General features: G+C 39.7%; 1 protein-coding gene across 1 annotated transcript in view; it reads left to right on the top strand.

Annotated features, from left to right (window-relative positions):
• vstm2a (V-set and transmembrane domain containing 2A) overlaps positions 1 to 25,630 on the top strand; it is a 133,331-nt gene extending 107,701 nt beyond the window's left edge. The window contains exons 4-5 of the mRNA XM_084710342.1: positions 216 to 552; positions 24,618 to 25,630. Of these exons, the coding sequence (XP_084566468.1) occupies positions 216 to 552; positions 24,618 to 24,694 (414 nt within the window). The 3' untranslated portion in view covers positions 24,695 to 25,630. The remainder of the gene's footprint in view (positions 1 to 215; positions 553 to 24,617) is intronic.
• Positions 25,631 to 26,286: the final 656 nt, after the last annotated feature.

Below are 26,286 nucleotides of genomic sequence, written 5' to 3'. Positions count from 1 at the left end.
CCAGCTAAGAAATATGTGGCCATAGCAATTCATTTTCCACCTGTAATTACCTTTGCCACTTTGGGATATGAGCTAAAATCTGTCCAAATGTCACAGTATAACGGTCATGTAGCATGTTGTAGAATAAAGTGGCATGATGTGTCATGAAACCTGGTTGTATTCTGACGCACCATCCAGTGTTATGACACTGTGGTCTCTTTTAATTACTCAAACAGACAGTGAAAGTCCAGGGCAACGACATCTCACACAAGCTGCAGATCTCCAGAGTCAGCAAGAGTGACGAAGGACTGTACGAGTGCCGGGTGACACGGGCCAACTACGGAGAGATTGTGGAGTACAAAGCCCAAGCCTGGTTGAAGGTGAACGCCACGGCCAGGCCACGACGACCACTGACGCCCCCCAAGAAGAGCTCCCCGCTGCACCTGACAGACAAGAAGCCGAGAAAGTCCAGCTCACCTCTTGGCCAGGACAACATGAGTTCAGACCAGAGGGTGGCCTCCACCTCCACCTCTCACACATCCTCCAACACAGCTAAACACAACCCCGGCTCAGGTAAGGCCCCAGGGGAGGGTTACGTAATGAGGGCACTGTGGAACACAGAAAAAAACTCATGCAGCCAGAGTTTATAGTCTGGTCTGCAACCTTCCAGACTTGTTTGATGAATTCCTGAGTCACCTACTTTGGGTAAAAAGAGGTTGTTGGGTTGAGATTCCACACAACCAAATCATGTGTAAAATGGTACTTTGGAAAAGAGACCTTTCCCTCCAGAAAAGGGAACCATGTTTCAAGGCAGACAGATGGAGACTGATGCACCTGCATCATTTAAGTGATCCAGTGAGAGTGGAACCTTCAGTTTCCAGTGTCTCTGAACAGCTAAAAAGATTTCACAACAAGTATCTGGTGTTACAGTACAAGAGTACAAGCAAGAAAATGTGATTTGAGAGCCAGAATTCGGAGAAGCTGGCCAAGTAATCTGGCAGGGTGTTTGGCATTGATTAACAACCCTATCAGTCTCCCTGAAAGGCCAAAGTTTCTGTCATATCTTGCACAATGTTGCAGCAGTGCACTATTTTTTTTTTTTACCATGTGCCTGTTCACAAAGTTGGTAGCGCCATCTGCTTGTTGACATTCTACCATGGTGAAGTTTTCCTGTCAAGATCGTAACATAGTTTTAAGGTAGCGGTGTAAAGTCCTCAGAACTCAGAAACAAGCTTTTCCTCTGTTGTGCACGTTACAGTAAGCTGTCATCTAAATGGTTGCACATAAGAAAGCTAGCGACAAATGTCATAGGTGAATCTAATTGACCTTTGAGTGTAGCTGGGAGGCATACTTTCACAAGTCTGAAGTCTTCTTGTCTTTGCTGGGCACTGTGGACTAAACTACTGTGGCACATATCAGGGGCGCTGTTAAAAAGAAAAGAAAAGCTGCATGTGATGTTTCTTAGGCTGATACCAAATGTCCATGACATGAAGTTGTTCATTCTTGCAGACCTGCACATTTAACAAGTGCATTCATGAGAAGTCTGAAAGTGTAGCTTCAAAACCAGACAAAGCTGTGAGGCTTCATTTGCTCCAACGGAGGAGCGTCACTGGTCCCAAACTGTCAAATATCACGTTTCAAGTGCGATGCAATGCTGAACAAATACGAATCAATATTCAGTTTCTGCATTTCCTCCTCCTGGCCTCAAATGTTTTCAGAAACACATTTTAGCGTACCGTTGCAAATGTAGTGTAGTGTGGGTGTAATTTGAGAAAGTTCAAGACCATGCCACCATGTTTTTCCTGCTTGAAAACAGACCAAGCACTGCCCCAACTCGCATGTGTCGCCTGGAGCTACGGGTCTATCCAGTTGCGCCCACTGATGACTTGGCAAGTGCCAAGAGCTGTCCAAACCCAGTTTATCAAGCAATGGATTTTCTATCCACTCAAAGTGAGACCATACTTCCCTTTGGAAATTACCCACATGTGCCCCCCCCCCCCCCCCCAATGAGACAGTGTAAAATAATAATTAAAATATATGTATCCTCATTTTTGAAAACATTATATACCTACATTCTCTATATTTTGACGCTATCTGTTAAAACAACAGTGTAATTTATGTAGATGGACTGCATATATCATGCAGACATAATAAATATTAATAACATTCAGAGGTTGCACAGCACATAAACTGCTTCCTAAGTACCTAAGGGTACCACAGACCAAAAGGCCAGTCATTAACAAGGACCTGCAGCCGTAGCCACAGACCACAGCATTAAAATTTTGACATGCATGTGCCAGACCCATGTACCAGCAGCAATTATGTAATTGCAGAGGTTATAGTGGGTAGGCATGTTTTGCAGACCCTGTTATGACCGTGTAGAAGGCTTCAGAGTGGAATGTCACAGTGTCACCATGTCAGTGAATCAAAATCACACCGCTGAGCTCTGCTTCTTCCTCCACCACTACTTCCTCTTCTACTACTACTACTAATAATAATAACCACTGATGACAAAGTAACTGGGTTGATGCAGTCCTGTGTTCTTCAGCTGAGGATCACACGTCTTTTTTTCAGTCACCACAGATTCTCAGAAAACACACTCCAGCCTTTCATGCATCTCTTCACTGGCTGTCCATGAGATTTAAAAAAATAATAATTTCAGGCCTTTACTGTTACTGTTTAAGGCACTAGCCTACATGCCCAGGCTTCCAGCTACATTTTAGGAAAATTTTCATCCCCCATGAGCAGCTCCTGAGATCCTCCTCAGGCAGGCCTCCTCTGGCGCTTCTTAAAACTCACAGAGGGTCTTTTTGCTGCAGGCTCTGGAACTCCCTGCCTGAGCAGACCAGCTCAAATCAGTAACATCTTTTTCTGCTGTTATCCACCAGTATTTAGTTTGAATTTCGCTGCTTGCTGTGGATATAATTTGAACTTTTCCTCATTTGTGCCCTCACGTAAAGACCTAACCCATTGACACTGAGAATAAGGGTCTAAAAGCAACACATGCATAGATTTTCTCCAATATTGTCTCATTTTTCTATAATCATTTGCTACAGTCACATAGATACTACACCTACTGGCTAAGTTATAATTATTTTTATTGAACTTGAATAAATGAAATCCATGAGATTTATTGCAGAATGTCTCTATCATGGGATTCTAATACCCAGCCTGTAATTACACTCAGCAGATTACAAAGAATATCAATGTTACCTTTGTCCTTCATCAGACGCAGTAAAGCTGAAGTCTGTTCATAGACATGTGCGGTCTAATACCTATTGAGTTGTCTTGGTCAGTGCAAACATCATCAGCCTTTGCAAGAAATGGAAAACGTGCAGACCAAGCGAGTGGAGGATGACTTAACCCTTTCATTATTGTTGAGGTCAGCGGTGTTCCCAGTGGACGTCTTCAGCAAACCTGAGCAAAATTCACCACTTTGAATGAGGGATGATACACAGGACCCAGTCTGTACAGTACAATAATCAGTCTGTTACATCAAACATTGCACTTCAAGTCATTTTGCTGAAGCTCAGGTACTCAGCACCATTTCATGATGTAATGAGCTGATTTTATCACCACGTCATATCATATCAGCATCATCTCTTCAGTTAATATCCTTCTGCTTTCTACAAAACATGCAACTGTCGAGCCAATGACCAGAGGTGAGCATTCTGACTGACCGACAGAGGTGGCAAAAGAACACAAATTCTGTATAGTTTAAAAAAACTAGAAAGTACTGATTCAACTTCTTTACTCAAGTAAATGTAAACAAGTACAGGTTCTGAAATGTACTCTGTATAAAATTAAAAAGTCGTCCTTTAAAAGACATTTCTACTGACTGTCTCTGTGCAAACTTTACCTTTTCGCCTCAGCCTCATTTTATGTCCCTTAAGCTGTTTTTATATTTTTTTCACCTTATTACATCTTTTACATTGTTTTTTGCATTTCAGATGTTTTTCGTCTTGTTACGTCTTTTATGCTGTTTTTCTGTATTTTACATCTTTTTTTGTCTTATTATGTCTTTTTCATAATTTATCATCTCGTTACATGTTTTTCCTCTTGTTACGTACATGGTCTTTTGACTTGTTGGGACATTATATCCTTTTTATCTTTATGTTTTTTCCTTATTACAGTTTTTTTTAAACTTGTTCCATCATTTATGGATTTATTTATGTCTTATCTATGTCACTGTCCCATCCATTTAGACTAAAATCTGTCTTGATGTTGAGAAGGTGGTGCAAAATGATGCCACATAAAAGCAATTACTAATTTCCCTCAAATGCATTAAAACTAAAGTAATATGTTTGTTTTGAAAAATGTAAGGAATAGAAAGTAGAGATATCTGTGCCCAAATAAAGAGAGAAAAAGTAAAAAGTTGTCAGAAAATAAATACTGATGTACAGATGCCTGAAAACTCTACAGTAACAAAGTATCTATACTTACTTTCCACCTCTGATGATTAAAACTGTACAAGACAGTCTTAATGCCGCAGCTCAAATATTATGTAACATACATGAAATGTGTGATCTGTCTCCACATGCTGTGAGTCACATGAACACATTTATCCTGCTTAAACACATGTAACTGTGGAAGATTACAGCTAACAGTATTTAATAAACCCACAAATCATGTTACCTGGTTAAATACAAATACACACACATTTAAATATTTAGCCCTAACATGACATGACATGACAGATGACTAATTATTAAAGAGCAACTTAAACCATGTGATAATCTTATTTTTGCCTCAGTGATTTAACTCCTCTCCTCGCTGCAGAAGTGTAGAAGTGTACTCCAGGGTGTGTTTACAGGTGCAACAGTGAAAATCTGCTGTTCAGCTTTGTGTTAAAGGGACAGTTCATCCCAAAATTGAAAAAAATACATATTTTTCCTCCTGCCCGTGATGCAGTTTGTCATTGCCATTAATGGTGTCCTCCTCGGCCGAGCTGTCATCTCTCATTCTTGAGTAGAAGCACGCTTCCCTCTATGCAGTGATGTGGCCGGCAGGTCTAGTTTGGTTGACAGAAAACAGTTCATGCATGAAACTGCTCACAACAAGGTCTGTGGATTATCTTGAGTAACTGGTCGTGATTTCTGGAAAGAGACACTGCTGCTTTTTTGGTCGTTTGAGCACCACAAGCTGAGTGCCATTTAGTCCCATTATATTGGAGAGAAGGCAGAAGTCTCTACAGCTGATATCTGCAAAATTCTACAGCTCTGGATAAATAGTGCTAGGTAAGAGGGGAAATCTGTTTCTGATTTTGTGGTGAACTGTCTCTTAGTTACTCTTTTCTATTATCCATTATTATGTTTTTCTATTATCATTTTAGGCTGTAGCACAAAAACCTGTACTTGTCTGAAAAGAAATATCTCTTTTTTAAATCTGATCAGTAAGAAAGGGTGCAGACCAAGGACTTGGATGGTGTTTTTTTTTTTTATATATAGTACCATAAGTGAAACCATCCGGATTTCATACCTGCATGACAAATTAGATTGTTTGCAATTTCCCCTCAAAACCAACACTGCCTTCTACCTAAATGACAAAACAGGTTTATTGCCACTGATTCCGAAAAATGACAAAATGACATATAAGAACTTTGGAGAATACAAGAGACATCAGACTTTATGTAAGTTTCGTTCCATTCCATTACGTTATGTTATGTTGCTTGCCGTTACACTATATTAGGTTACACTGCATTAAATCGTGTTACACTGAGTTACTTTACATTACATTAAAACTTCTGTATGACTTCTGTCACATGTCCTAATGTAACAGGATACAAACCACAGTCTCCTGAGTTAAAGTCCTGTGTCTGTTTGACCCACCTCTTCCATATGTGGACTTTTTTTGCTCTTTATGCCTTAAACTTGCTGGACTGGAGATCAATAGTTCACGCTAAAATTGAGATTTTTCACCCTGAAAAAATAACAGAAATAAAATAAGATAAATAAATAAAAAGCCAAGATGCCAAATGTCAAGACTACATGTCGTGCGCACACCGTCACACTACACACACCCAGTTCAGACAGTGTGCATGTTAATGTAGCTCCAAGTTAAGGATGTACAGTGAAGATTTAAGATAAAAAACATAGCGTAAATGATGTTTTTCCAGTCAGCTTGGCATGTTAGGAGACTTGGATTACACCAGCAAAGCGAAACGTCATGTCAAAGTTGCTTTGCACACCAGTACAACCACCCTGACCACCTCCCACAGAGGTTTTTCAGCTTTGTTACAAAGACATTATTTACACAACCACAAGAACTCGGGCATGTTTAAAAAAAGGAACAGTGCTGTCATTTTCCTGATAAATATGGCCTCAGTTTGAATTTTCTCTCATTAACTCATTGCCTTTTTTTCAATTTTCTGACTATCAAGCCACGTTATAATTGTGCCGATCCTCCTCATCTGTAAACGCCAATCATTTCCTACCTGGTCAGACAGTTCAAACACAAAGTGGGCCCCGCTTTGGGCTCAGATAGCCCTCTGCACCCTGAAGCAAACACAGAAAGATATAACTTGCCACTGAATAGAGGTAAAAAGTTGAATAATCCCCGGGGCTGCAGAGTCGGAGATTATGAGGCAGCCAAATTATGCTGACAACTGTGTTGCGGCGAGTCCTCTGCACGGTGTGTCTGACACTGATAAATGCCTCTCCGCGGCTGCTCAGGCAGCCTTAGCCACCTTCTGCGAGCGGCGGAGAGGTGTTACGGCTGAGGGCGACGGAGTTCTATTACTGCCGCGCTCAGGTTGGAGGCAGATGAGCAACAATAGGTAAATGGGCCGAGATGAAATTAAACCTGGGAGAGTGCAGATATTTTCCTGTTCCGCATTGCTGCATCTGTAAACAATGAGGCACTTTCCAGATGGGGGGGTGGGGGCGGGTGGGGGGGGGTGACGGTGGCTGGTGGAGCGGCTGCAGCAGCAGCAGAGCGGTTTGTTCACAGCTACTCCCCACCAGTGTGTCAGCTGCTGTTAGATCACAGCTCGGCCTCCATCGTTCCTGGCAGTGTTGTTCTCTCAAAGCGCAGAGGTGACCACAGCTGAATGCTGAAAAAAAAGAGGGAAGAAAAATGTCCCCTAAGCCAGACTTGCCCCCCCCCCACCCCCCCCCCCCACCCCCCACTACGCCCCTGAGGCCAGCCTGGTTCCCGCATGAAAGAAAAACAAATATGGACTCAGCTTGATTGCATAAGCATTCATCCAAACAAAAAATCACTGACCTTGTTTTTAAGAACCACCATATTTTTTTAAACTGCCTCGACTGCATATGTCTAAGGAAAGAACACCAGTGAGTCATCGCTCCAGTAGGTGGTTGGAGAACAGCACGGCGGCCATTCACGGCTGCAATCGGGCCACTCAAGCAGTCGCACGCAATGTCAATGTGTCATCCCAGGTTCACGTGGGACGCTTCGGCAGCTCCTTTCTTGCTCACGCTTGTCTTTTGGGTGCATGTGGATCTGGCCAGCGTCTGTGAGCACTCAGTAGGGGGAAGAGCCCACTTCTGAGACCCGCTGAAGCCTTGCAGTGGATGTGGCTAAATCTGTCTTCATGTGAAACGAGACTGCAGTGGCAGTTTGTGTCCGACAGGCAAAGCCAGTACTCTGCTTGTACACACAAGGAACTCAACTAAGCACTCAAGTGGAATTGAAGAGCACAACCTACAATTTCTACACTAGAAATTGACTTTCCAAGAATAATTTCAGATTTCATTCTGTTTGAATATTATTTAGCGTATCACTGGAGCAGATAATACAGGTTCATTCTAATCTTTAGCACATATCATCCTCTTTACAAATAAACACCAAACCTTTTCCTGTGCTAGAGCATTTTACAGTTTTAGAAATGAAGGTGCTAAATAGAACCATGTAGGTTTCTTTGGCTTGTCCCAATTTTTTTTTTGCGGAGAGAACGGTCCTGCCTCAAACTTGCTCTCTCTCACTCTCTCTCTCTCTCTCTCACACACACACACACACACACACACACACACACACACACACACACAAACCGCAACTAGCAGAAATTGGCCTTAAGGGTGCTAAAAAAAAACCTAGAGGGCTCTGTCAAGAACCTTTTTGTAGTCCAAGGGTACATTTAGAACCCACCCAGAGCATCCACCAAGAACTAGGGCTGTGTATCGAAATAAGGTATCGAAATAACTTGTGCAATAATTCACTGTGCAATACATAAAGCACTGTTATTACACTGTTATATATGATTGAAGCTTGTAGCACATTTTTGTGCATAATTTTACATTCATTCTCATGTTTCTATTCTTGTTTTTTTTCCCATATTTTGCAGTTTTAGGTTCATATATTGCAAATTGTAGATAAAGCACATGCATCTTTACACACTTCTTATTGCACATATTCATAATTTTTGTTATTGTTACATTATCTCTTTTATATATTGTAGTAGAAAGTATATTTTTTGTAAATACTTCTTATTTCTATCCTTAGAATTCTCCATGCTTGTATATTTTTTCTATTCTTGAACCAGAGCACCTGTGACATCAGTTATCTCCTCCCAGGGATCAATAAAGTATTTCTGATGCTGATTCTATATATGATATAGACAGATATATGACTGCAGCTAATGCATATTGTTCTCAATACTAAGATTCATTGCTTGGTTTGTAAAAACAACTGAAAAAAGTTAAGAAGAAGAAAAGAGCCCATCACTGTTACCCACAGACATCATGTTTTTTATACCCAGTGATGCAAACCACACATTTGTCACAGCTGCCTTAATTTCCTGTCAATTATTGGTATATATTGGTAGTTTAATATAAAACGAAACATGATTTTATAAGCTAAGATAAATAAATAGTGGGGAGTAAAGAAAGATATTTCCTTCTGAAATATTATGGAGTAGAAGCAAATATCATGCCAAGAAAATACTTGAGTACAAAAGTACCTCAAGTGTTTAATCGGTGTGCAGTACTTGAGTATATGCACTAAAGCTGACACATTTATAGAAATAGAGTATTTTTTGAAGAAGGAAACAGTGATACTGAGAGAAGAGAGATGAATAAACTGTCCCCTTGTGGCCCCCCCACACTGAGTCCTAATCAGCTGCATGTTCCTCCTCTCAGTTGTGGTTATATGGATTGGAAAATGGTTGCTATAATGTCAGCTAAAACACACAAAACTGCCGCTGTGATCCTTTCAAATGTGCTGGATGGTAATTTCGGAGCTTTTTGCATTACACACCAGACTGTGTTATCACATTTAGCCTCTCCCATGGATAAACAGTCGAGCCGCAAGGTAATGACATCCAGTTGTATTTAACCAGTCATTCAGCCAGCAACCCAGCCATGGACCATCAGTTAGAGAGTGTATCCGTCAACAAGCAAATCAGACAGCCAGTTTTTACAACAGAGCCACCAGGCGAGTGAGGAAGCGAGTCAAAGAGACAGTCAGCTAGCCAGTCAGCCGGCCAGGGATCAGCAGGAGGAGATGGAGCTGGCGCTAAGCCAGTTTGAGCTCCCCGTAGAGGTGCTGTGGTGATTCACCTCCCTGCCTCACTGAACCCGACTGCCTCGCTGGCCTGGAATTGATATTCCACATCGCCATTTCGCCGAGCCAAAAACATTTTGGCAAAAACGTCGAGTGTTGTGTTAGGTTAAGTAGGACAAAATGAAGAGTATTCATTGTGGGTCTATTCTATCCCAGCATGCACCGAGAAAACCTGAAAAAAAAAGTCGTCTCTGCGAGCTCAGACAGATACTCTTACTCATTATGCCTGCAGATAAGTCAGTCTGCAGTCCTGCAGAATGTGGAGGGAAGCCAGGAAAATACATGGAGGAAAGGCAAACTCTAAACCCTGAGACGTGATAGAAAAGCTCCAAAACATATCTGCCAGGGAAACCTTTTCACCCAGCATTCACTTCCCTGTCTTCAGCTGAATAACACGTCAGAATTCAGCTGTAAATTAATCCAAAATGACTTTATAAAAGACACGTGTAATGATCTTGTCAAGCAAACTGTCAGGAAAATGGTGGAGATGCTTTTAAAGACAGTGACGGATAAGGAAAAAATGCAATCACTGCCCTCATAAAATGTATTTTTTTGTGTATTCAGCTGTATTCTTTTGTATTTTTTGTCTTTGCTCAGCAATTAAAATGCATGGTAGTGTACAAAACAACAATAATTCACCAAATGTTCTTCCTTTGTTGTGTTCTAAAAATAGCGCAGGAACACAGAAGGTACTTTTACCTTCGGTTTGCTCGCTGTTAGTTCAAAGTGAAAAACAGCTCGCACAACAGAATAGTTGAATGATTGTATATGATTTATTTAAATAACAAAAAAAAACTTTTTTCTTTCCACTCGTGTGTGAATAGCTTACATGCTTTTTCAATTTCAGTGCCAGATATGCTAACAGAGGCATGCTTGTGACAGACAGATGGACAGATAGAGACTTTACTGTCTGTCAAAAAAGACTTAACAACAAACAAATAATGTAAATTTATAACACGCTTATGAACACCCAGACACACACATCATATGTTACATGTATTATAGATATCATTGTATTTCAGTGTGGCTGGCACTGATGGAAAGACTCCAAATAACTCCTGTAGTTCAATTAAATCTGATCTACTTGTATAGTTCAGAGGTTCTCTTTTCATCACTCTATTTTTTTTTCATACAAATAAATAAATAAAATAAAATAACATTGAGCCTCATGCGGGAAACAATACACAAACTGTCTTATTTCTTATTTTTATTTTTTTTTACCAGTCTTATTTTGTTAGAATCCTTCGATTTCTAAGATCAGTGTTTCTTTATTATTTCAATCGTCTCTTCTAGAAGAGAAAATATATTTATTTATTTGAATTTTCAGACAGCACTCTTACCAAGATTAAAAAACAAAACAAAAAAAAACTTTACATTTTTGCATGCATTCCACAAATTGTTTGTTTGTCTAGTGATATTTGTGTGCATATATAATTTATATCTAATTTTTATTATTGTAATTTAAATATTTATATTGATACAGGTAATGGATATAACAGCAATATATATAGTCTAACCATATTTAAGGAATCTCATCTCTTATATATTTCCATTTGAAATTTGGAATGTAATATTTTGACAGTATTTTATGTTTCTAATTTAGGTCAAAAACTATTTCTGATATTTCTCTGTGTACCACTGAAGAGAGCTCGCGTACCACGGTTTGAGAATCAAGGCAGTAGACGACATGAATGTGCAAAATGTACTGTCAGCGACATTTGTCGAGGCTGGAGTCCCTGATGTGCCTGGCAGTGGATCACTGTCTGTGTCGGGGGCTTCAGGAACCTGGAGTGTCATCGCCGTCAAGTGAAAGTGACTGACTTGACTTGTGTCATTTCCACCTTTCTAGTTATTTTCTAAATTCTGAGACCACCACCTCCTCCTGTCCTCCTTCTGATTTTTTGGACAATGTGTTTTGCTTCCATTTTCATGTTGAACCATTTCCTTTCAATTTTAGTTTCTGTGCGTCCCTTGGCATTTACAACATCATTATTGTTTTGCCGTTGCTGGATTTTTGATTTTCCTGCAGCGCTGACACTCTGGAAAATCACGTTTACTTTGTTAAAGTTTATTTAAGATCACGTCACTTTCACTGCTGCTGGAGTTTTTCCTCTTACAGCCTTTTTTTTTTTTTTTTTTTTTTTTTGTGGCATGTGTCCAGTTCTTGGCCATGTGCCAGAGTACTTCCACATGGCACAACACCTACCCATGTATAGTGTTTAGCCTCACTGAACCAAAAACATTTTGGCAAAAATGCTGTGTTGAGTAGGACAAAATGAAGAGTATTCACTGTGGGTCGATTCCCAGCATGCACTGAGAAAACCTGAAAATGTCCTTACCAGCTCAGACAGACACTCTTACTCATTATGCCTGCAGATAAACTGGTCTGCAGTCCTGCAGAATGTGTTACATGCTAATAAGAATAAGTGTATTTTTTTCTCTTATTTTCCTCTTTTAGTTTATTATATTTCTTGCTTATTAAAGCTTTCATTGCAGTCATTTCCATCATTGTCAATGCAGTTAAACAGTGCCAATATTTATAAACCTGATCCATTTTTCCTGTTTTCTGTTAAACACAGCTATCAGTCTTAGAGGATAAGTTATTTCCTCCATCACAAATATTTCCTGTACTATATCCGACCACTGTCTGTGTCTGGGTGGGTCAGTTTCAAGCAGGAAATTCAAGTAATTATGTTCCTTCTGCACCACTTTAGTTACACGGCCCAGGTATAAAGTGGAGTGCTAATTTATTATATATCTCAGTACCTAAGTCACTCACTGTGTGCATGATTTTCATCTGCACGGCTACATTTCCTCCAGGAAGTTTGTTGCCTAAGAAGCTCAGGAGTTTTCAGACCGTGAGGCGTGTCTCCGCAGGAGGGAGGGGAGTCTGAGTGGGTGTTGGTGGGACAGGCGTGAGGGCAGGGAGATAGAGCGAGGTGAAAACGACAGGAGCACGCAGGTGTTCTAAAAGTAACGGCGAGGTAGTGCAGCCTCTCTGGCTCGCCGGCGCGGTCAGCAGTGGGAGCGGTGGCGGCTGTGCTGCTTGGCCCATGGAGGTAATTAAGCTCTTTTAAAACACTTAGTGCCCCATCGCCACAGTGCTTCAACAGTCGTCCTCCTTCTCTGAGTTTCACTGAACTATGCAGACATGAGACACATATTTTGAAATTCTGTGTGACTTGATGTGATATAATTATCTCCAATGTCCACAGCAAATAAATGTCCATAAATTTGCATATAAATCATAAATAAATGACACTCCTCATAACTTGCTGTTCTTTTAAGTATTGAAGTAATCCACTGAGAGCTGTCACTGCAAACAGAAACTGCTAATAACAAATTCAGCATATTTTAATGGTGTGCATTTACCATAAACACATGTAGGAGCTTAGTTGTCTCATACATAGACATTTAAAAGCTGGGACAGTGATTGACTGCTTTTCATTGTGGATGCAGCCCAGCATTTCCCACTGAGGCAAAACAAACCCCTCTACTTCACTGTACTTCTCTGCTATTGCTACACGCTACAGGCAGAGCCAAAAAGATGAGACTCAACAATCAACTATCTTTCTCTACAATCGCGTACTGCACCTTTAAGAAACAGGGGATCAGTCCTTTGTTGTGCGCTACTTCAGATCAGTCAGTCTATGATGTTTGCATCATCAGGTGCTTTGGAGTCTCATGGCCATTAAAACATTTATCATACAGGATAAAAACGTTGTTGCTGACTGCTAAATTACTGGGCCCACAAACATTATACTTTTGGTTAATATCCCCAAAGCATTATGGGAACACTAGTTCCAAAATTTAGAGCATGATTATCCCTCAAATATAAGTAAGAGAAAGAATAATGACAGAAGAGATAAAATGCAGTAATGATTTAAAGGACCAGTATGTAAGATTTTGGGGGGATTTATTGGCAGATATGTAGTATGATATTCATATGTGTGTTTAATCACTTGAAAATAAGAATCATTGTGTTTTCATTACCTTATGGTCAAGAATAAGGTAATAGCAATTCTAAAGTGAGCAGCTTACCAGAAGGATTAATTAACCTTAATGAGCACCGTTCACACTTTAGATCTAAATTGATACTTAATGTTAATAAGAGCATAATAAAGTGTTAATTAACTGTAATAAGCCCTGTTCATACTTTAGATCTGGTGCACCCAAAATATGTAGTTAACTGTTAATACATGCTAATAAAGGATTAATTAACCTTAAAGTTCACAGTTTAGTCTGTTACCCCTAAAATGAAAGATTAAGTGTTAGTAAGTGCATAATAAAAGATTAATTAACCTTAATAAGCACTGTTCATACTTGTGATATGGTACCCCCAAAATACATAGTTAATGTATATTCTTAACTGCTAATAAATGCATAATTAAGTATGTAGAAATCTCAATAAAACAACAACAAAAGCTTAGTAAAGGTTTAATAATAATAATAATAATAATAATAATGATAGGTAAGCTCAGCAGTTGTAAAGTGAGCAGCAGCCTGGCTGAATGCAGCAGCAGCACATTTCTCTGTGCCGTCAACAAGTGATTCTGCTCCTTTGTTCTTTTCTAATCACACACAGAGCTGAACTTTATAATAACCTCATGAATTTAAAGCTTTTTTTTTTTTTTTTTTTTGGATAAGCAGACTATCACCCTGTATGCTGATCTGTTGGGAGGGGACTCTCTCCTGCCCGTGTGTGTGTGTCTGTGTGTGCTTGTTCAATATGACAAAGATGCAGGGAAGAAATAGGTAATTAGAAAAAAAGGTAATTAAAATAACAACGAAAAGCTACAGTGATACTATTTCTAATAAATCCAGCGGAGGAGCAGATTTTGATATTTCATCATGTTGGGGAGACAAATCAGGGGAAATGAAACTCCAGTAAAAGGAGAGGAAGAGAATTGAAAAGAGCTGGACATTATGGAATCCATCTTCCATCATTTATATCATTTATAATACATATATATATATAATATCTATTTCGGCCAAGTAGTAGTGGTTCTAGGAGGATGCAGCTAGCTTGATTTTGTCTGAGGATGGGCCCACAGTGTCAGACTTTGAGAGCCCCTGCTGTAGGTCATTCCTATATGGGTAATAATAACTTTCTATTTACCGTCAACTTATTTGGGAGTTAAAGTAAAGGTAAAAGGATTAGCCTTCAATAATTTCATCTCTGATCTAACAGAAAAATGAGGAATTAGTACTGACAGAAGTGTCAAGTGTGCTCAAAATTGGCTTTACCTACAAATTTTGGTTCCCACCCTGGGAGTCAAAAGTTGCTAAATAATTTAGAAGTTGAATGTGTAATGAAACAATCCCCGAAGTCAACTCATAGACATATGCAGCCTGTATTGAAGGGTTGGTATGTAGACTTTTCTTGGTCAGACCAGGTACAAGCCCAAAAAGATTGGGTTGCAGCAGTAAAAATATTCTGCACAGACCATTGGCTTGTTTACAACCTGTCTGAACATCTGACTGCTCATCTTTTTCCTCTGTTGTTCTTCATTGTGACAGCCTTGTTTTGCTCTCAGATCTCTGCTACCACTTTGCCTTTGGTTTATTGACAACAATCTAATATATTATAGAAAAGAACATATCAGACTGTGTCAGGGATAGAAGGATAGAGTGTTGGACTTATTCATCCTTCTTGTCCCTGGTGTTTTCACAGTCTGCCAGCCAAGATCAAGACAGGCAGTCCACATCTGACCAAAATATTCAAAGCTGACAGCCTTTAACTTTCCTTTAAAGGTAATGGGGTTTGTCATCTGCTTAGTTAACTGTCATAATTGATAGAAATGATGACTAAACTATGAAATAAGGACAACATTTTCCTCCAGGTAAACAACAGAACAACCTCACACAATTCTAACTGACATGGCAAATGATTTGAGATTAATAACAAGAATTTAGATTGAAAGAAACCAGAACATTAAAGGGATAGTTGAGATTGGTTGGGATGCTCCTAGCATTTTCACCACTTTACCTTGCTATCTGAGAGCATTTACCAATGAGAAACCACTGTTATATAAAACAAATATCGCTCTCTCCAAAGCAACCAAACTTCTTTGGCAAAAACAGTCATTTTATTTCGCAGGACGCAGGAATTACTGTTCTTCTGCTGCCACGATTGGTTAGTTTCTTTGCATTATCGTGTGAATTTGGTGAATCTGGACTGACCCTTTATAACACCAAAGTCACACAATAACACAAACAAACTAAGTGACTATGGCAGTGGTGGACCAGCAACGCCTGTTTTCTGCAGGCTAAAATGACTGATTTTGCCAATGGAGTTTGGTGGCTTTGGACATAGCGATATTTGGCTTATATAATGGCAGTTTCCTGTCAGCAAAGGCTGTCTGACAGGAAGGTAAAACAGTGAAAATATTATGTAGTATTAGTTTTGTAGTGCTTGAAATTAGTCTTGATCTCAAGCAGCATTTTTAATTGCATTTCTGATTATGTCTTTCAAACATGATAATTATTATTATCTATTAAACTTCATGAAAATTAGATGACATTCCAGGTTTCTTTAAAAATGCTTCACTTTGTGAGAGACCAGGTGGGGGAAAAAATGAAATGAATGTTATTTGCACTCAAAATGTTTGAAAAAGAACAAAGAATATTTGTGGTATTTTGGCGGCGGCATCCATTTTTTCAGTATGAGGTGCAATATTTCCAATGTTTGATTTTGAAGAGACAATCCAATAGTAATCCAGAAGTATTCAGAGGTGATTACATGTTTTTGTAATCCAGTGGATTACATTACCAATTACAAAAACTATGGATTTGGATTTATGGATCACATGTAGATCTGAACCCTTGACCTTAAGATACCCAGAGGAGGAGACTTACAGACTGCACCACTGGGGAAACATGGTTTCCAGAGCCTTTCCTATAGGTTGCGGCAAAGACATACAAAAGTCAAAATATTGATGATAAGAGATAAAAATCACACATCATTGTACTGGTTTCAGGTGTTTTGTCAAATAATCTGGTGGCGTTTGATCCAACACTGAGCAAAAAAGTAATAGTTGTACATACAGTAGAATACAGAAAGATATTAAATATGACTGTGGTCTCACTGTTGGACCGATCTGAACACAATCTGAAGCACTTGATCAACCATCTAGAGAATGACTCTATCGACTTTGGTTGCATTTGAAGTAAGACTTGTGGAGATATAGAGGTTAATCGATTTCTCATATTTTGAAAAATATTGACTGACTTCTGAATTGACCACAGGTTGCAGTGAGGCAAACTTTTGTCACCGTTCAGTGTATGTGCTGAGGAAACTTCAGCTCTGTAAGGTGATTTGAGATAAGATGTAAACTTTTCCCATTTCTGGCACCCCCTAAAACTGAAACGCAATGTCCTCGAATTTATTCTATGTGTGTCGAATTCTAGGTTGATATCTTGATGCGTTCATGAGTCATTGCAAGTTTTGGAAAATTAGGGATTTGGATAAAAAATGATTGCCTAATTAAGTCCTAAAAGATTAACAAATCAAAATTCCATTGATAACTTTAGATTAACAAAGTCTGCAGATGATAATTAATTGCATAGATTGGCCCTGGGAACTGGGAGGAGTTCACCAATATAGGGTTTTGACAAGATTGAGAAAAAGTTACATTTTTAAAGCAGAAAACCAATTGCGAAACAAAGCAGATAAATTGGAGGATTAAAATAGATGACTGGTAATTGTGAAAACTCGTTTGTTATAAATAAGAAAATAAGAAAGAAGAAGAAAATAAGAAAGAAGAAAGAAAAACAATCAGAACAAAAACAATAGGGGTCTGCAGTGAGCAATGCTGCTTGGACCTTGAAAAATACGTACTATCCCTTTAACCCTCTGGATTTTGGAGCCTCTCACTATATGTGTTTGCATATTAATGCAGACGGTGTGTTGATGGTTGTATTTCTCTGCCACAGCTACCTCCCTCTGGTTATTCCTCACCTGATAAAATCATATCTACATGTACCTTCCTTTACTGTTTGTGTTCTCTCAGACAGCCAAACTGAAAAATTGCTTTCCAAATACCAACTAAAGCAATAGAAACCACGACAACAGCAAATCAATAATGTATGAATAACAATCTCCCCGCTGTTCTGTGTGGCTCCATCACCGCATTCTGGAGGAGAGCGGAGCGCTATTTACAGCCGCTTCAGTGGATTTTAAAAGTACATCTGGAGGATGTCAGAACTGACACCAAAGAAATGAGGCAGCACAGCTGTGCGTCGAGCAGTGACCCGCCATGTTGGGTTATACCCAGGAGGAGGTCGTTATGACACAGCGCTGGTAGCCCCATCTCACTGTATCGCTACTGAGAAATTTTTTTTTTTTAATTTCATTTTTTAGTAAGATCGACTTGAAATGTTTTAGGAAACGTTCGCTTTATATCCAGGGACAGGATTCACCGGAGCTCTGCAGCAGTTGGAGCAGGTGGAGGTCCAGCTGCTCCTCCTGCCTGCATGTCACTGTGTCCTTGAGCACTGAACCCCAAATTTGTTCCCAGTGAGCCGGTCAGTGCCATAAACCAATACAGATATGTGTTGTGGATTGTTTTTCTCATAATTCTTGATTGAGATGTCTAAGTGTCATCAGCCAGCAACAACAACTAAAAAAAAAGATTTAGTTTGACATAAAATAAGAAAATTTGAAATCAAAATTTTAAAGGATAGATCTGTCATCAGAGATCAAAGAAGCATGTTAAGTTGAAAGCTTCACTTGGCATGAACACTGCAGCTACGGTATTTGGACTGGAATAACTGTTTTGTCTGTCTGTTTCACATTAATCAGGGTTTGCATCCTGCAGAGCTCCTGCAGAGCTCCTACAGCCTGCCTCTCTCTGCTGTGTCAGAAGAGAAGGAAGCCACGGGAAACAACTCACTTCAACCATAGATCGTACATTAAATAAGATTATAACCTATTTCATATACAGTCTAACTCGCTATTTGGAATGAAGTACTCATTTTTGCATGTGCAGCTGCTACAGATTGCTCCTTCAAACCATCAAATCAAAGGACCATTGTGGTATTTAGTGGTTTCTTTTGACCTGCATGTGATTTTTTCCCATGTGAATATTTTAATACCCCATATATGAATAACGCACATGTACTGGAAGTGTGTACATCACGTGGAAAAACCAGGTGAAAAAAAATGTAAAAAAAAAAAAGTTCACGTGTATTTCTTTTACAAAACATGAAAAACGTGTCCAAAAACCGAAATGTGCCTGCAGTTCTCCTGTATATTTTTCACATATGGGAATGTTATATGTCACATGTGTGTGAAATAATAACTCATACTAATAGATACATACATAATACATAACAACCCTCACCCTCCCCTTCCAAGTGTGAAGGAAGAACCTACAGTGGCCACAAGACTTGTATGTTCCAGCTGACTGTAGAAAAATGGCGGCTTCCATGGAACAGGCTCATTGAAAAACAAGAAAACATACTTATGACATTCTAATAATTATTTTTATTATGATTAATCTCTTCTACCAAAAAATTACATTTGAAATTAAATTAGAAAGCAACAGCAACAGCTACATCTTTCATGTAGGAAATAATTTATCACCACCAGAACTACTTTAGATTCTACTGGAACTACTTTCTTTCTAATAGACAGAAAATACATAAACAGCTCACAAGGTTTCTGGATTATCTTGATTAACTGGGTCATGATTTTTGGAAAGAGACACTGGGTTTGAATTTTTCTTTTTGTTTTTATCCCATTATATTTGAGAAAAGGCAGGCATCTCTATCTCCAAAACTCTGCAACTCAGACCAAAACTATATCTGTGGCTAAACAGCACTAAAGGCCAGAGAAGAAATATGTATTTTAAGAGCCGTTCTTACAGCCCAGCTGTGCAGGCGTTATATATTTTGTGCAGAATGGATGTGGGACTTCTCCTCGTGGCTATCAGTGTCCACCTGAACACAGTATTGCCCAGAACTACAACTGTACTTAAATTATGCATCAGGTGCAACAAGCTAGAGAAAGTACATGAAAATTTTGCAAAGGAAAAACCGAACAGCAAGACACAGAGAAAACATTTGCTGCTCTGCAGTTTAACAAATAAATGATGTGATGAAATCCACTCTTATACTCAAACAGTGCAGTGTGGTGGGATGTGTTTGCCTCCAGTTTATAAGAAAGCTGCCCTGATGCAATCTACCAACACAGTGACACACACAGTAACTGACTTCACATACAGTCAGTTTCACACTGTTAACTACAAGCAACACAATTTTACAATACATGCACATGATTGGGCAATAGCAGTGTGTTTTACCTGTCTGGTACAACACTACTGTCTTTATGTACTGTATCCAATTTAAAGTACTCTAATTAAAAAACCTTAAAGGAGCAATATGTAGCATATGTGCATGCAAACTTGAGTACTGCAGTTGGATCCATAGAACGTGTGTTGAATAAGTTAAAATCCTGTTTTCCACACACCTCCTCCCCTCGAATCAGGAAAGTCTGCAGGCTGCAGGAGCTCTGCAGGAGTGCAGGATGCACAGATGATCTTAAATTGACAATAACCAGCAATGACGAGTCCTCCGCTGTCATTGATCAGCTGTTTATAACTGTCAGTTGTCTGTCAATATAAAGTTCAGCCTGTTATCCTGAGAAAAACCCCATTGCTCTGAAAATACATTGTCTGGACTTTGAGTTAAGTGGCTGCCTGTCTCACTCCCTGCCAAACTCCATTAACATTTTGCTCAATTTAACCGCTATAAACATCTGCTCCTTCTAAAAGATTATTAATGATTTATTACGATTTATAAACAGACACTAACTCATTTGGTGAACATTTGGCATTAATTTGAACACTAATCCAGGTGAAACAGGCAAACAAAAGGTTATTCCGGCCAGACTAGAAGTTTCAAAGGGGTAGACTGTGGCTGGAGTGTCAGAGTGATCTCTGATGATATATCATGATTGTTTTGTGATTTATTTCAGTAAATATATCACCGATTTCTTCTTCCTCGTAACATTGCCACCAATGTGGCTGAACGCATTGGCCAAAACTGATGCAGGAAACTAAACAGTAGATGGGCTCAGCAGAGCACAAGAATAAAATTTTTTAGAGAAGCACTGCCAGTTTGAAGTAGTAGATTTACAAGGTTAGAAGGCAATTTATCTATCATTTACAACAAGGTTGTGAGATTTTGTTGTGGTTCCCTCTGATTGATTGGTTGGAATTGATTAAACAAATAAATAAAAATATAGAATATAAAAACTACTTTGTATGGTGGAGTGCTGAGGACAAATAAAGTCTGAGGGGAGAAGCTGCTCTTCAGTCTGGTGGTGCAACAGTGGATACTTCTGTATCTCCTGTCTGATGGCAGCAGGGTGTCCAGGCCGGGGTGGGCGTTGTCTTTTAGTGTCCTCTGGGCTTTGTGCAGGCACCTCACCTTCCCCGATATCACCGACACTCCTGAGGTGTTTTCCTGTCCTGAGCCGTGCACATCCAGTCCTAGTTTGTGATGTTTTCAGTCAGGATGCTTTTTATTGCTTCTCTGTAGAACTTGACAAGAGCATGACGTGGGGGATTTTGCCATCTTGAGTTTCCTTAAGAAATACAGACATTTCTGAGCCTTCTTCACCAAGGTGGAGATGTGTGATGTCCGTGACAGGTTCTCTGTGATGCTGATTCTCAGGAAACTATAACTGTTCATCTGCTCCACCTCAGCTCCACTGATGTAGACAGGGGTGTGCGTCTTTGCCTCTTTCTCCAAACACCAACCATCAGCTCTTTGGTTTTGCTGACATTGAGCAGCAGATTTTTATCTGTGCACCGCTCTGCAAGACAGTTGATTTCCTCCTGATACGAAGTCTCATCTTTGTTTGAAATCTGGACGATGATGTTGGTGTCATCTGGGGGATACAGTCATGGGTGTGCAGCGAAAACTGGGGCGGTGTGGCTAAGCATACAGCCCTATGTTGAGTACTAGAGTAGAGGTGGGGTCTGTTTGTGAGGAGGTCCGATATCCAAAGATATATATCATGTGACTCATGACTGTACTTTAAAATGGTGCAAGATATTCAGAATGGCATAGGGTAGCTTTAAAAAGGCTTAGGGATCCCAAGATAATGAAGTGGTTTTCAGTTTTTAAAATGAAACTGTACATCTTTAACTGTGGTTGCTGAGAAGATTACTGTAAAAAGCTTGATACCACTGAATTAGTGTGTGTTTTTCCATGTAAAATTGTATGTTGCAGAGCAGATTACTGCAAAAAAAAGCTTGATTTTAGTGAACTGGTGCATGTTTTTTTAATGTAAATGTGTGTGTCCATGAGCAGATTATTGTAAAAAGCTTGAGTTTAGTGAATTAGAGCATGTCTTTTCCATGTAAATTTGTGCGTCTATGGGCAGATTATTGTATAGAGCTTGATTGTAGTCATTTAATGCTTGTTTTTTTTTTTTTAACATAAATGTGTGTTTTTGAGCAGATTATTGTAAAAAGCTTGACATAAATGAATTAGTGCATGTTTTTCAATTTAAATATGTATGTTGCAGGGCAGATTATTGTAAAAAAAAAAAAAAGCTTGATTTTAGTGAATTAGTGTATGTTTTTCATGTAAATTTGTGTCTCTGAGCAGATTATTGTAAAAAGCTTGATATGAGTGAATTAGTGCATGTTTTTCTGTGTCTGTCTGTGTGCGTCTGTGTCTCGCTCTGACTCCTAGCTGGAGGCTGATTAATTATTCTCTGTGTGAAGGGTGTTTTGGCCCAGAGTGATTGCTGCTCCTCTGTGGCACTCCTGTTCTCTAGATCACCTCAAGCCAAATGAGATGTGCTGGGGAGGAATAAAGGGTCAAAGCCCTCCATCTCTGTCCCCTTCCCCCTCCTCCCACCCCCTCCACCGGTCCTCCCTTCATCCCTTCATCCCCCAATCCCCCGGCAGCCCCCGACAAATCCAGAGCTGGGCCGCGAGGAACAAAGTGTCCCCCTGGACGATTTCCTCCTTAGAAACATCACCCCGCTCTGACACGGGAATCTAGTCAATGTCAATATGATTTAGTGAATATTTCATTTTCTATTTCCCAAGTCCTGCCTTGTTTCACAGGATTACAACCTCTCTTATTGCCTCTGCCTTTTCCACATCCTTTCTTCCTCTCTTTCTGCTGATGGAGAGTAAAAAAAAAAAGTTTTTTGGCCGCAGAATTCTGCTGCATAGGACTGTATAGTTGTCATGTGGTATTTTGCTCTCATCAGTTCAGGTTCGATGTCCCTGAATACCAGGCTGAAGAGGCTGAAGAGGCTGTGTTCTAGTTTGCAGTTGTTAGTCATGTCAGATGCTCAGTAAACAGTCAGTGCTGCCTGCAGTGGTGAGAGGAGTTTCTCAGGGCCAAGGAGACGCCACACTCTTACAAATAAAGGTGCTAACTAGAACCTTAAAGCGTTCTTCAGCTTGTCCCCACAGAGGAACCCTTTTCGGTTCTGCTCTGAACCCCTTCTGAGAGTTCTACCTAGAGGCAAACATGAAGGATTATATTTCGAACCATCTGTGAAAAGTTTCACCCAGAATCCACTATGAAAGGTTCTACAGAGAATCTTTCTGTGGTGTAATGGATCCATGCAGAGGCCACTCTGGGGAGTCTGTCCAGAACCATTCCACCTTCTAAGGGTGCCAACAAGAACCCACCCAAGAGTTCTATCTAGAAGCCACCAAATGGGTTCTATTAGGAAGAGGTTCCATTAAGAATCTATTCATTATACCTGGGATTTTATCTAGAACACATCCATGGGGTTCTACAGGGAATCTTTGTTGGAATCTCTATGAAAGGTTTCACCCAGAACCCCCTATGAGAAGTTCTAAAGAGAACCCTTCTATGGTGTAATGTTCCAAAGAACCCTCTCTGGAGTTTCTACTTAGAACCTGTAGGGCTTCCCATCCAGGAGGTACTACAGAGAACCTTTATCCTCCAGGGGTTTTATTTAGAACAGACTCAGGGTTCTCCTGAGAACCTTTTTTATATTCCAAGGATTTTATCTAGAAAACATTCAAGGCGGGTGCTATTGACAACTTTTTGTATTCCCAGGGTGTTATTGAAAACACACTCATGGGGTTCTATTTGGAACCTTTGAATATTCCAATAGTTTTATCTAAATCCCACCTAGGGGGTTCTACCAAGAACCTTTTTATATTCCAAGGGGTTTGTCTAGAACACACTCAGGCAATTCTACAGATAACCTTATGTACAAGTCACCAAAGAGGTTCTACTGGCAAACGTTTTACATTCCCTTTGTTTTGTCTAGAACACACTCATGGGGTTCTACAGGGAACCTTTGTGAGAATCGCTGTGAAAGATTTCACCCAGTTGAGTTTTTCAGTCAAGTTTTTATCCAGAACCTTTCTACTATACTGTACTACCAAAAACCTTTTTTATATTATAAGGTTTTTATCTATAACACACTCAAAGGGTTCTTTTGAGAACCTATTTATATTCCAAGGGTTTATTTAGAAACCACCCAGGGGGTTCTACTGAGAACCTTTCTATATTCCAAGGGTTTCATCTAGAACAGACCCAGAGCATTCTACCGAGAACCCTTTTATATTATGATATAGAAAGTCCTTTAAGAGTTCAACAAAGACGTTGACAGGTTACGTCGTTTTGGTTAATGTCAGGTTGTCATCAGGCACTTTTGTCTTGGTTAATGTCAGGTTGTCATAACAAAGATGGTGTCAGGTTATGTTGTTTTGGTCAATGTCAGGTTCTCATAACAAAGACAGTAACAGGTTATGTCGTCTTGATTAACATCAAGTTGTCATAAGGCACTTTTGTCTTGGTTAATGTCAAGTTTTCATAACAAAGACATCTCAATCAGTGTGAACTTTGTATTAAAAATGACATGATTGACACCTCATCAACAGTCATAAGCATTCATAAAGACTTATTCATGTTTATGACAGGTGTCATGTCACGGTTACGATGGGGTTATGTCAGTTTTATGCACACCCCTTCAAACAAAGTGTTACCAAACACCTTTCTCACAGTCTGTAACTATAGAACCTATAGAAATCTGTGCAGTGGTTATATCAGAAACTTTAATGTTCATTGGAGGTTTATTAACCCCTTGTTTCTTCTCTCCTCAGGTACAAGAATATCATCCAGCTATGGACTGGCTGTCCTCGTTCTGGCGTGTGCTTTGGTGAGGGATGCCTTGTTATAATTTGAAGAACTGACATGGTTTGCGCCCTGATCTCGCTCTCTCTCTCTCTCTCTGTTTGCTCTCAAAGCGAACGAGAAAATTGCCTGTTTTATTTTTTCTCCCTCCCTCCCCCTTCCCCCCCTCCCCTACACCCCCACTCCCCCAACCCTCCCCCTCACCACGCGGACTGCACAGTTGGCCCTCATTTACCAGCCACTACTGCTCTACTGTACCCAGCACATTGTTATTAGCCACTGTAAACACCAGTCACCTTTAAAACCAGTTGGATTACCTTTTGTACAGACGCCGACACCGTCCGAGGTGCAACGCTCCGCTGTGAAAACGGACTCTGTACCTTGTTGGATAACTCTCATGGAAGAATGACTTTCTTATGGTCTCGCTGTTCCTGTTCATGTGCTCATTGCTCAAAAGTGAACAAGAAAAAAGGAGAATCTACATTTGTGTACTATATATGATTCTAGATATATATCTGTTTTATTTGGAACACCTAGAATTACTGTATGTGCTGTATACATAGCTGACACTCCATCTTGGCCATGGGACTTCATTGTGAATAGGCACTGTGGCCCTCTCAAAAGAAATTCAAGTACATGTTAATTTAGACTGTTAACATCAACCATCAGGTTAAAGGAGGTTAAATTGCTCATTTTCCTTCAGCTGTATTGGCCATCCAAATTATCTAATGTGCATAATTTTACATCTTGTTAGTGCTACATATACAGGTGTGCATGCTTATTAGTCTGAAGGCTGAAAAGAGGGGAACATATTTGAGCTGCGTACGTCAACACTTGGAGTTCAGTGTTACAGTATGTTGAATTTAGCTTTATTTTAATGTGCTAGCTTTGGTGTTGGAAAAAAAAAAAAAAGCAAAATTGTCCCTTGTCATTTTAATTTGTATTGCATCCTCGGTAGGAATAAAAAGGATGTCACAATTTATTATGAGTCATTCAAAATCCTGATATGTGACCATTGGATGATTAATTTTTAATTGACCCGTTGTTTTTAGATGGCATGCTTCAGTTGCTGTGCCCCTCCCCGGTATGTCTCATCATCACAGAAGGGTGGCTGAGTGTTTGCCCACTTGATGCAGCGCACAAACGCACACATGGATTCGCACATTTGCAGATAAGATGTTTGAGTGGCTGGATGGTGACGTGAGATGTGGAGAGCAGGGGCGTTTCTAGAGGAGCGGGCACAGGCCACCCCTGAAATCTGATTGGCCACCCCCATTATCCTGGCGGGATCTTAGTTTAAATCTACTGTTTGATGAGTTTATTATTATTTTTTTAAGTAAAGTAGCCTGTGCCCCCTGCATTAGTCTGGAAACGCCCTTGGCAATGAATAGACTTGCTTCTCATTAACATTGTAAATGACCCATGCATTGTACTGGGAAAAAAATAAGTCACTTTTTTTGAAATCTCACAGTAATATATTTTTAGCTTTATTTTCAGATGATATATCTTAGAGATTTTTATCCACGCAGAGCATTTATAAGCAAAACGCTTTGACAATCTGACACAGGTTTCATAGTGCAACAACTAGATTAACACAGTATAAAAAAAATGGGATTCTTTTGCTGTTGTTAACTTTTG

The sequence above is a fragment of the Lutjanus erythropterus genome, chromosome 21 (genome assembly GCF_056507025.1).
Source record: "Lutjanus erythropterus isolate fLutEry1 chromosome 21, fLutEry1.hap2, whole genome shotgun sequence".
NCBI classification, from domain to species: domain Eukaryota; kingdom Metazoa; phylum Chordata; class Actinopteri; order Lutjaniformes; family Lutjanidae; genus Lutjanus; species Lutjanus erythropterus.
Note: the sequence above shows the minus strand (reverse complement) of the source record. Positions and strands in the feature narration are given on the sequence as shown.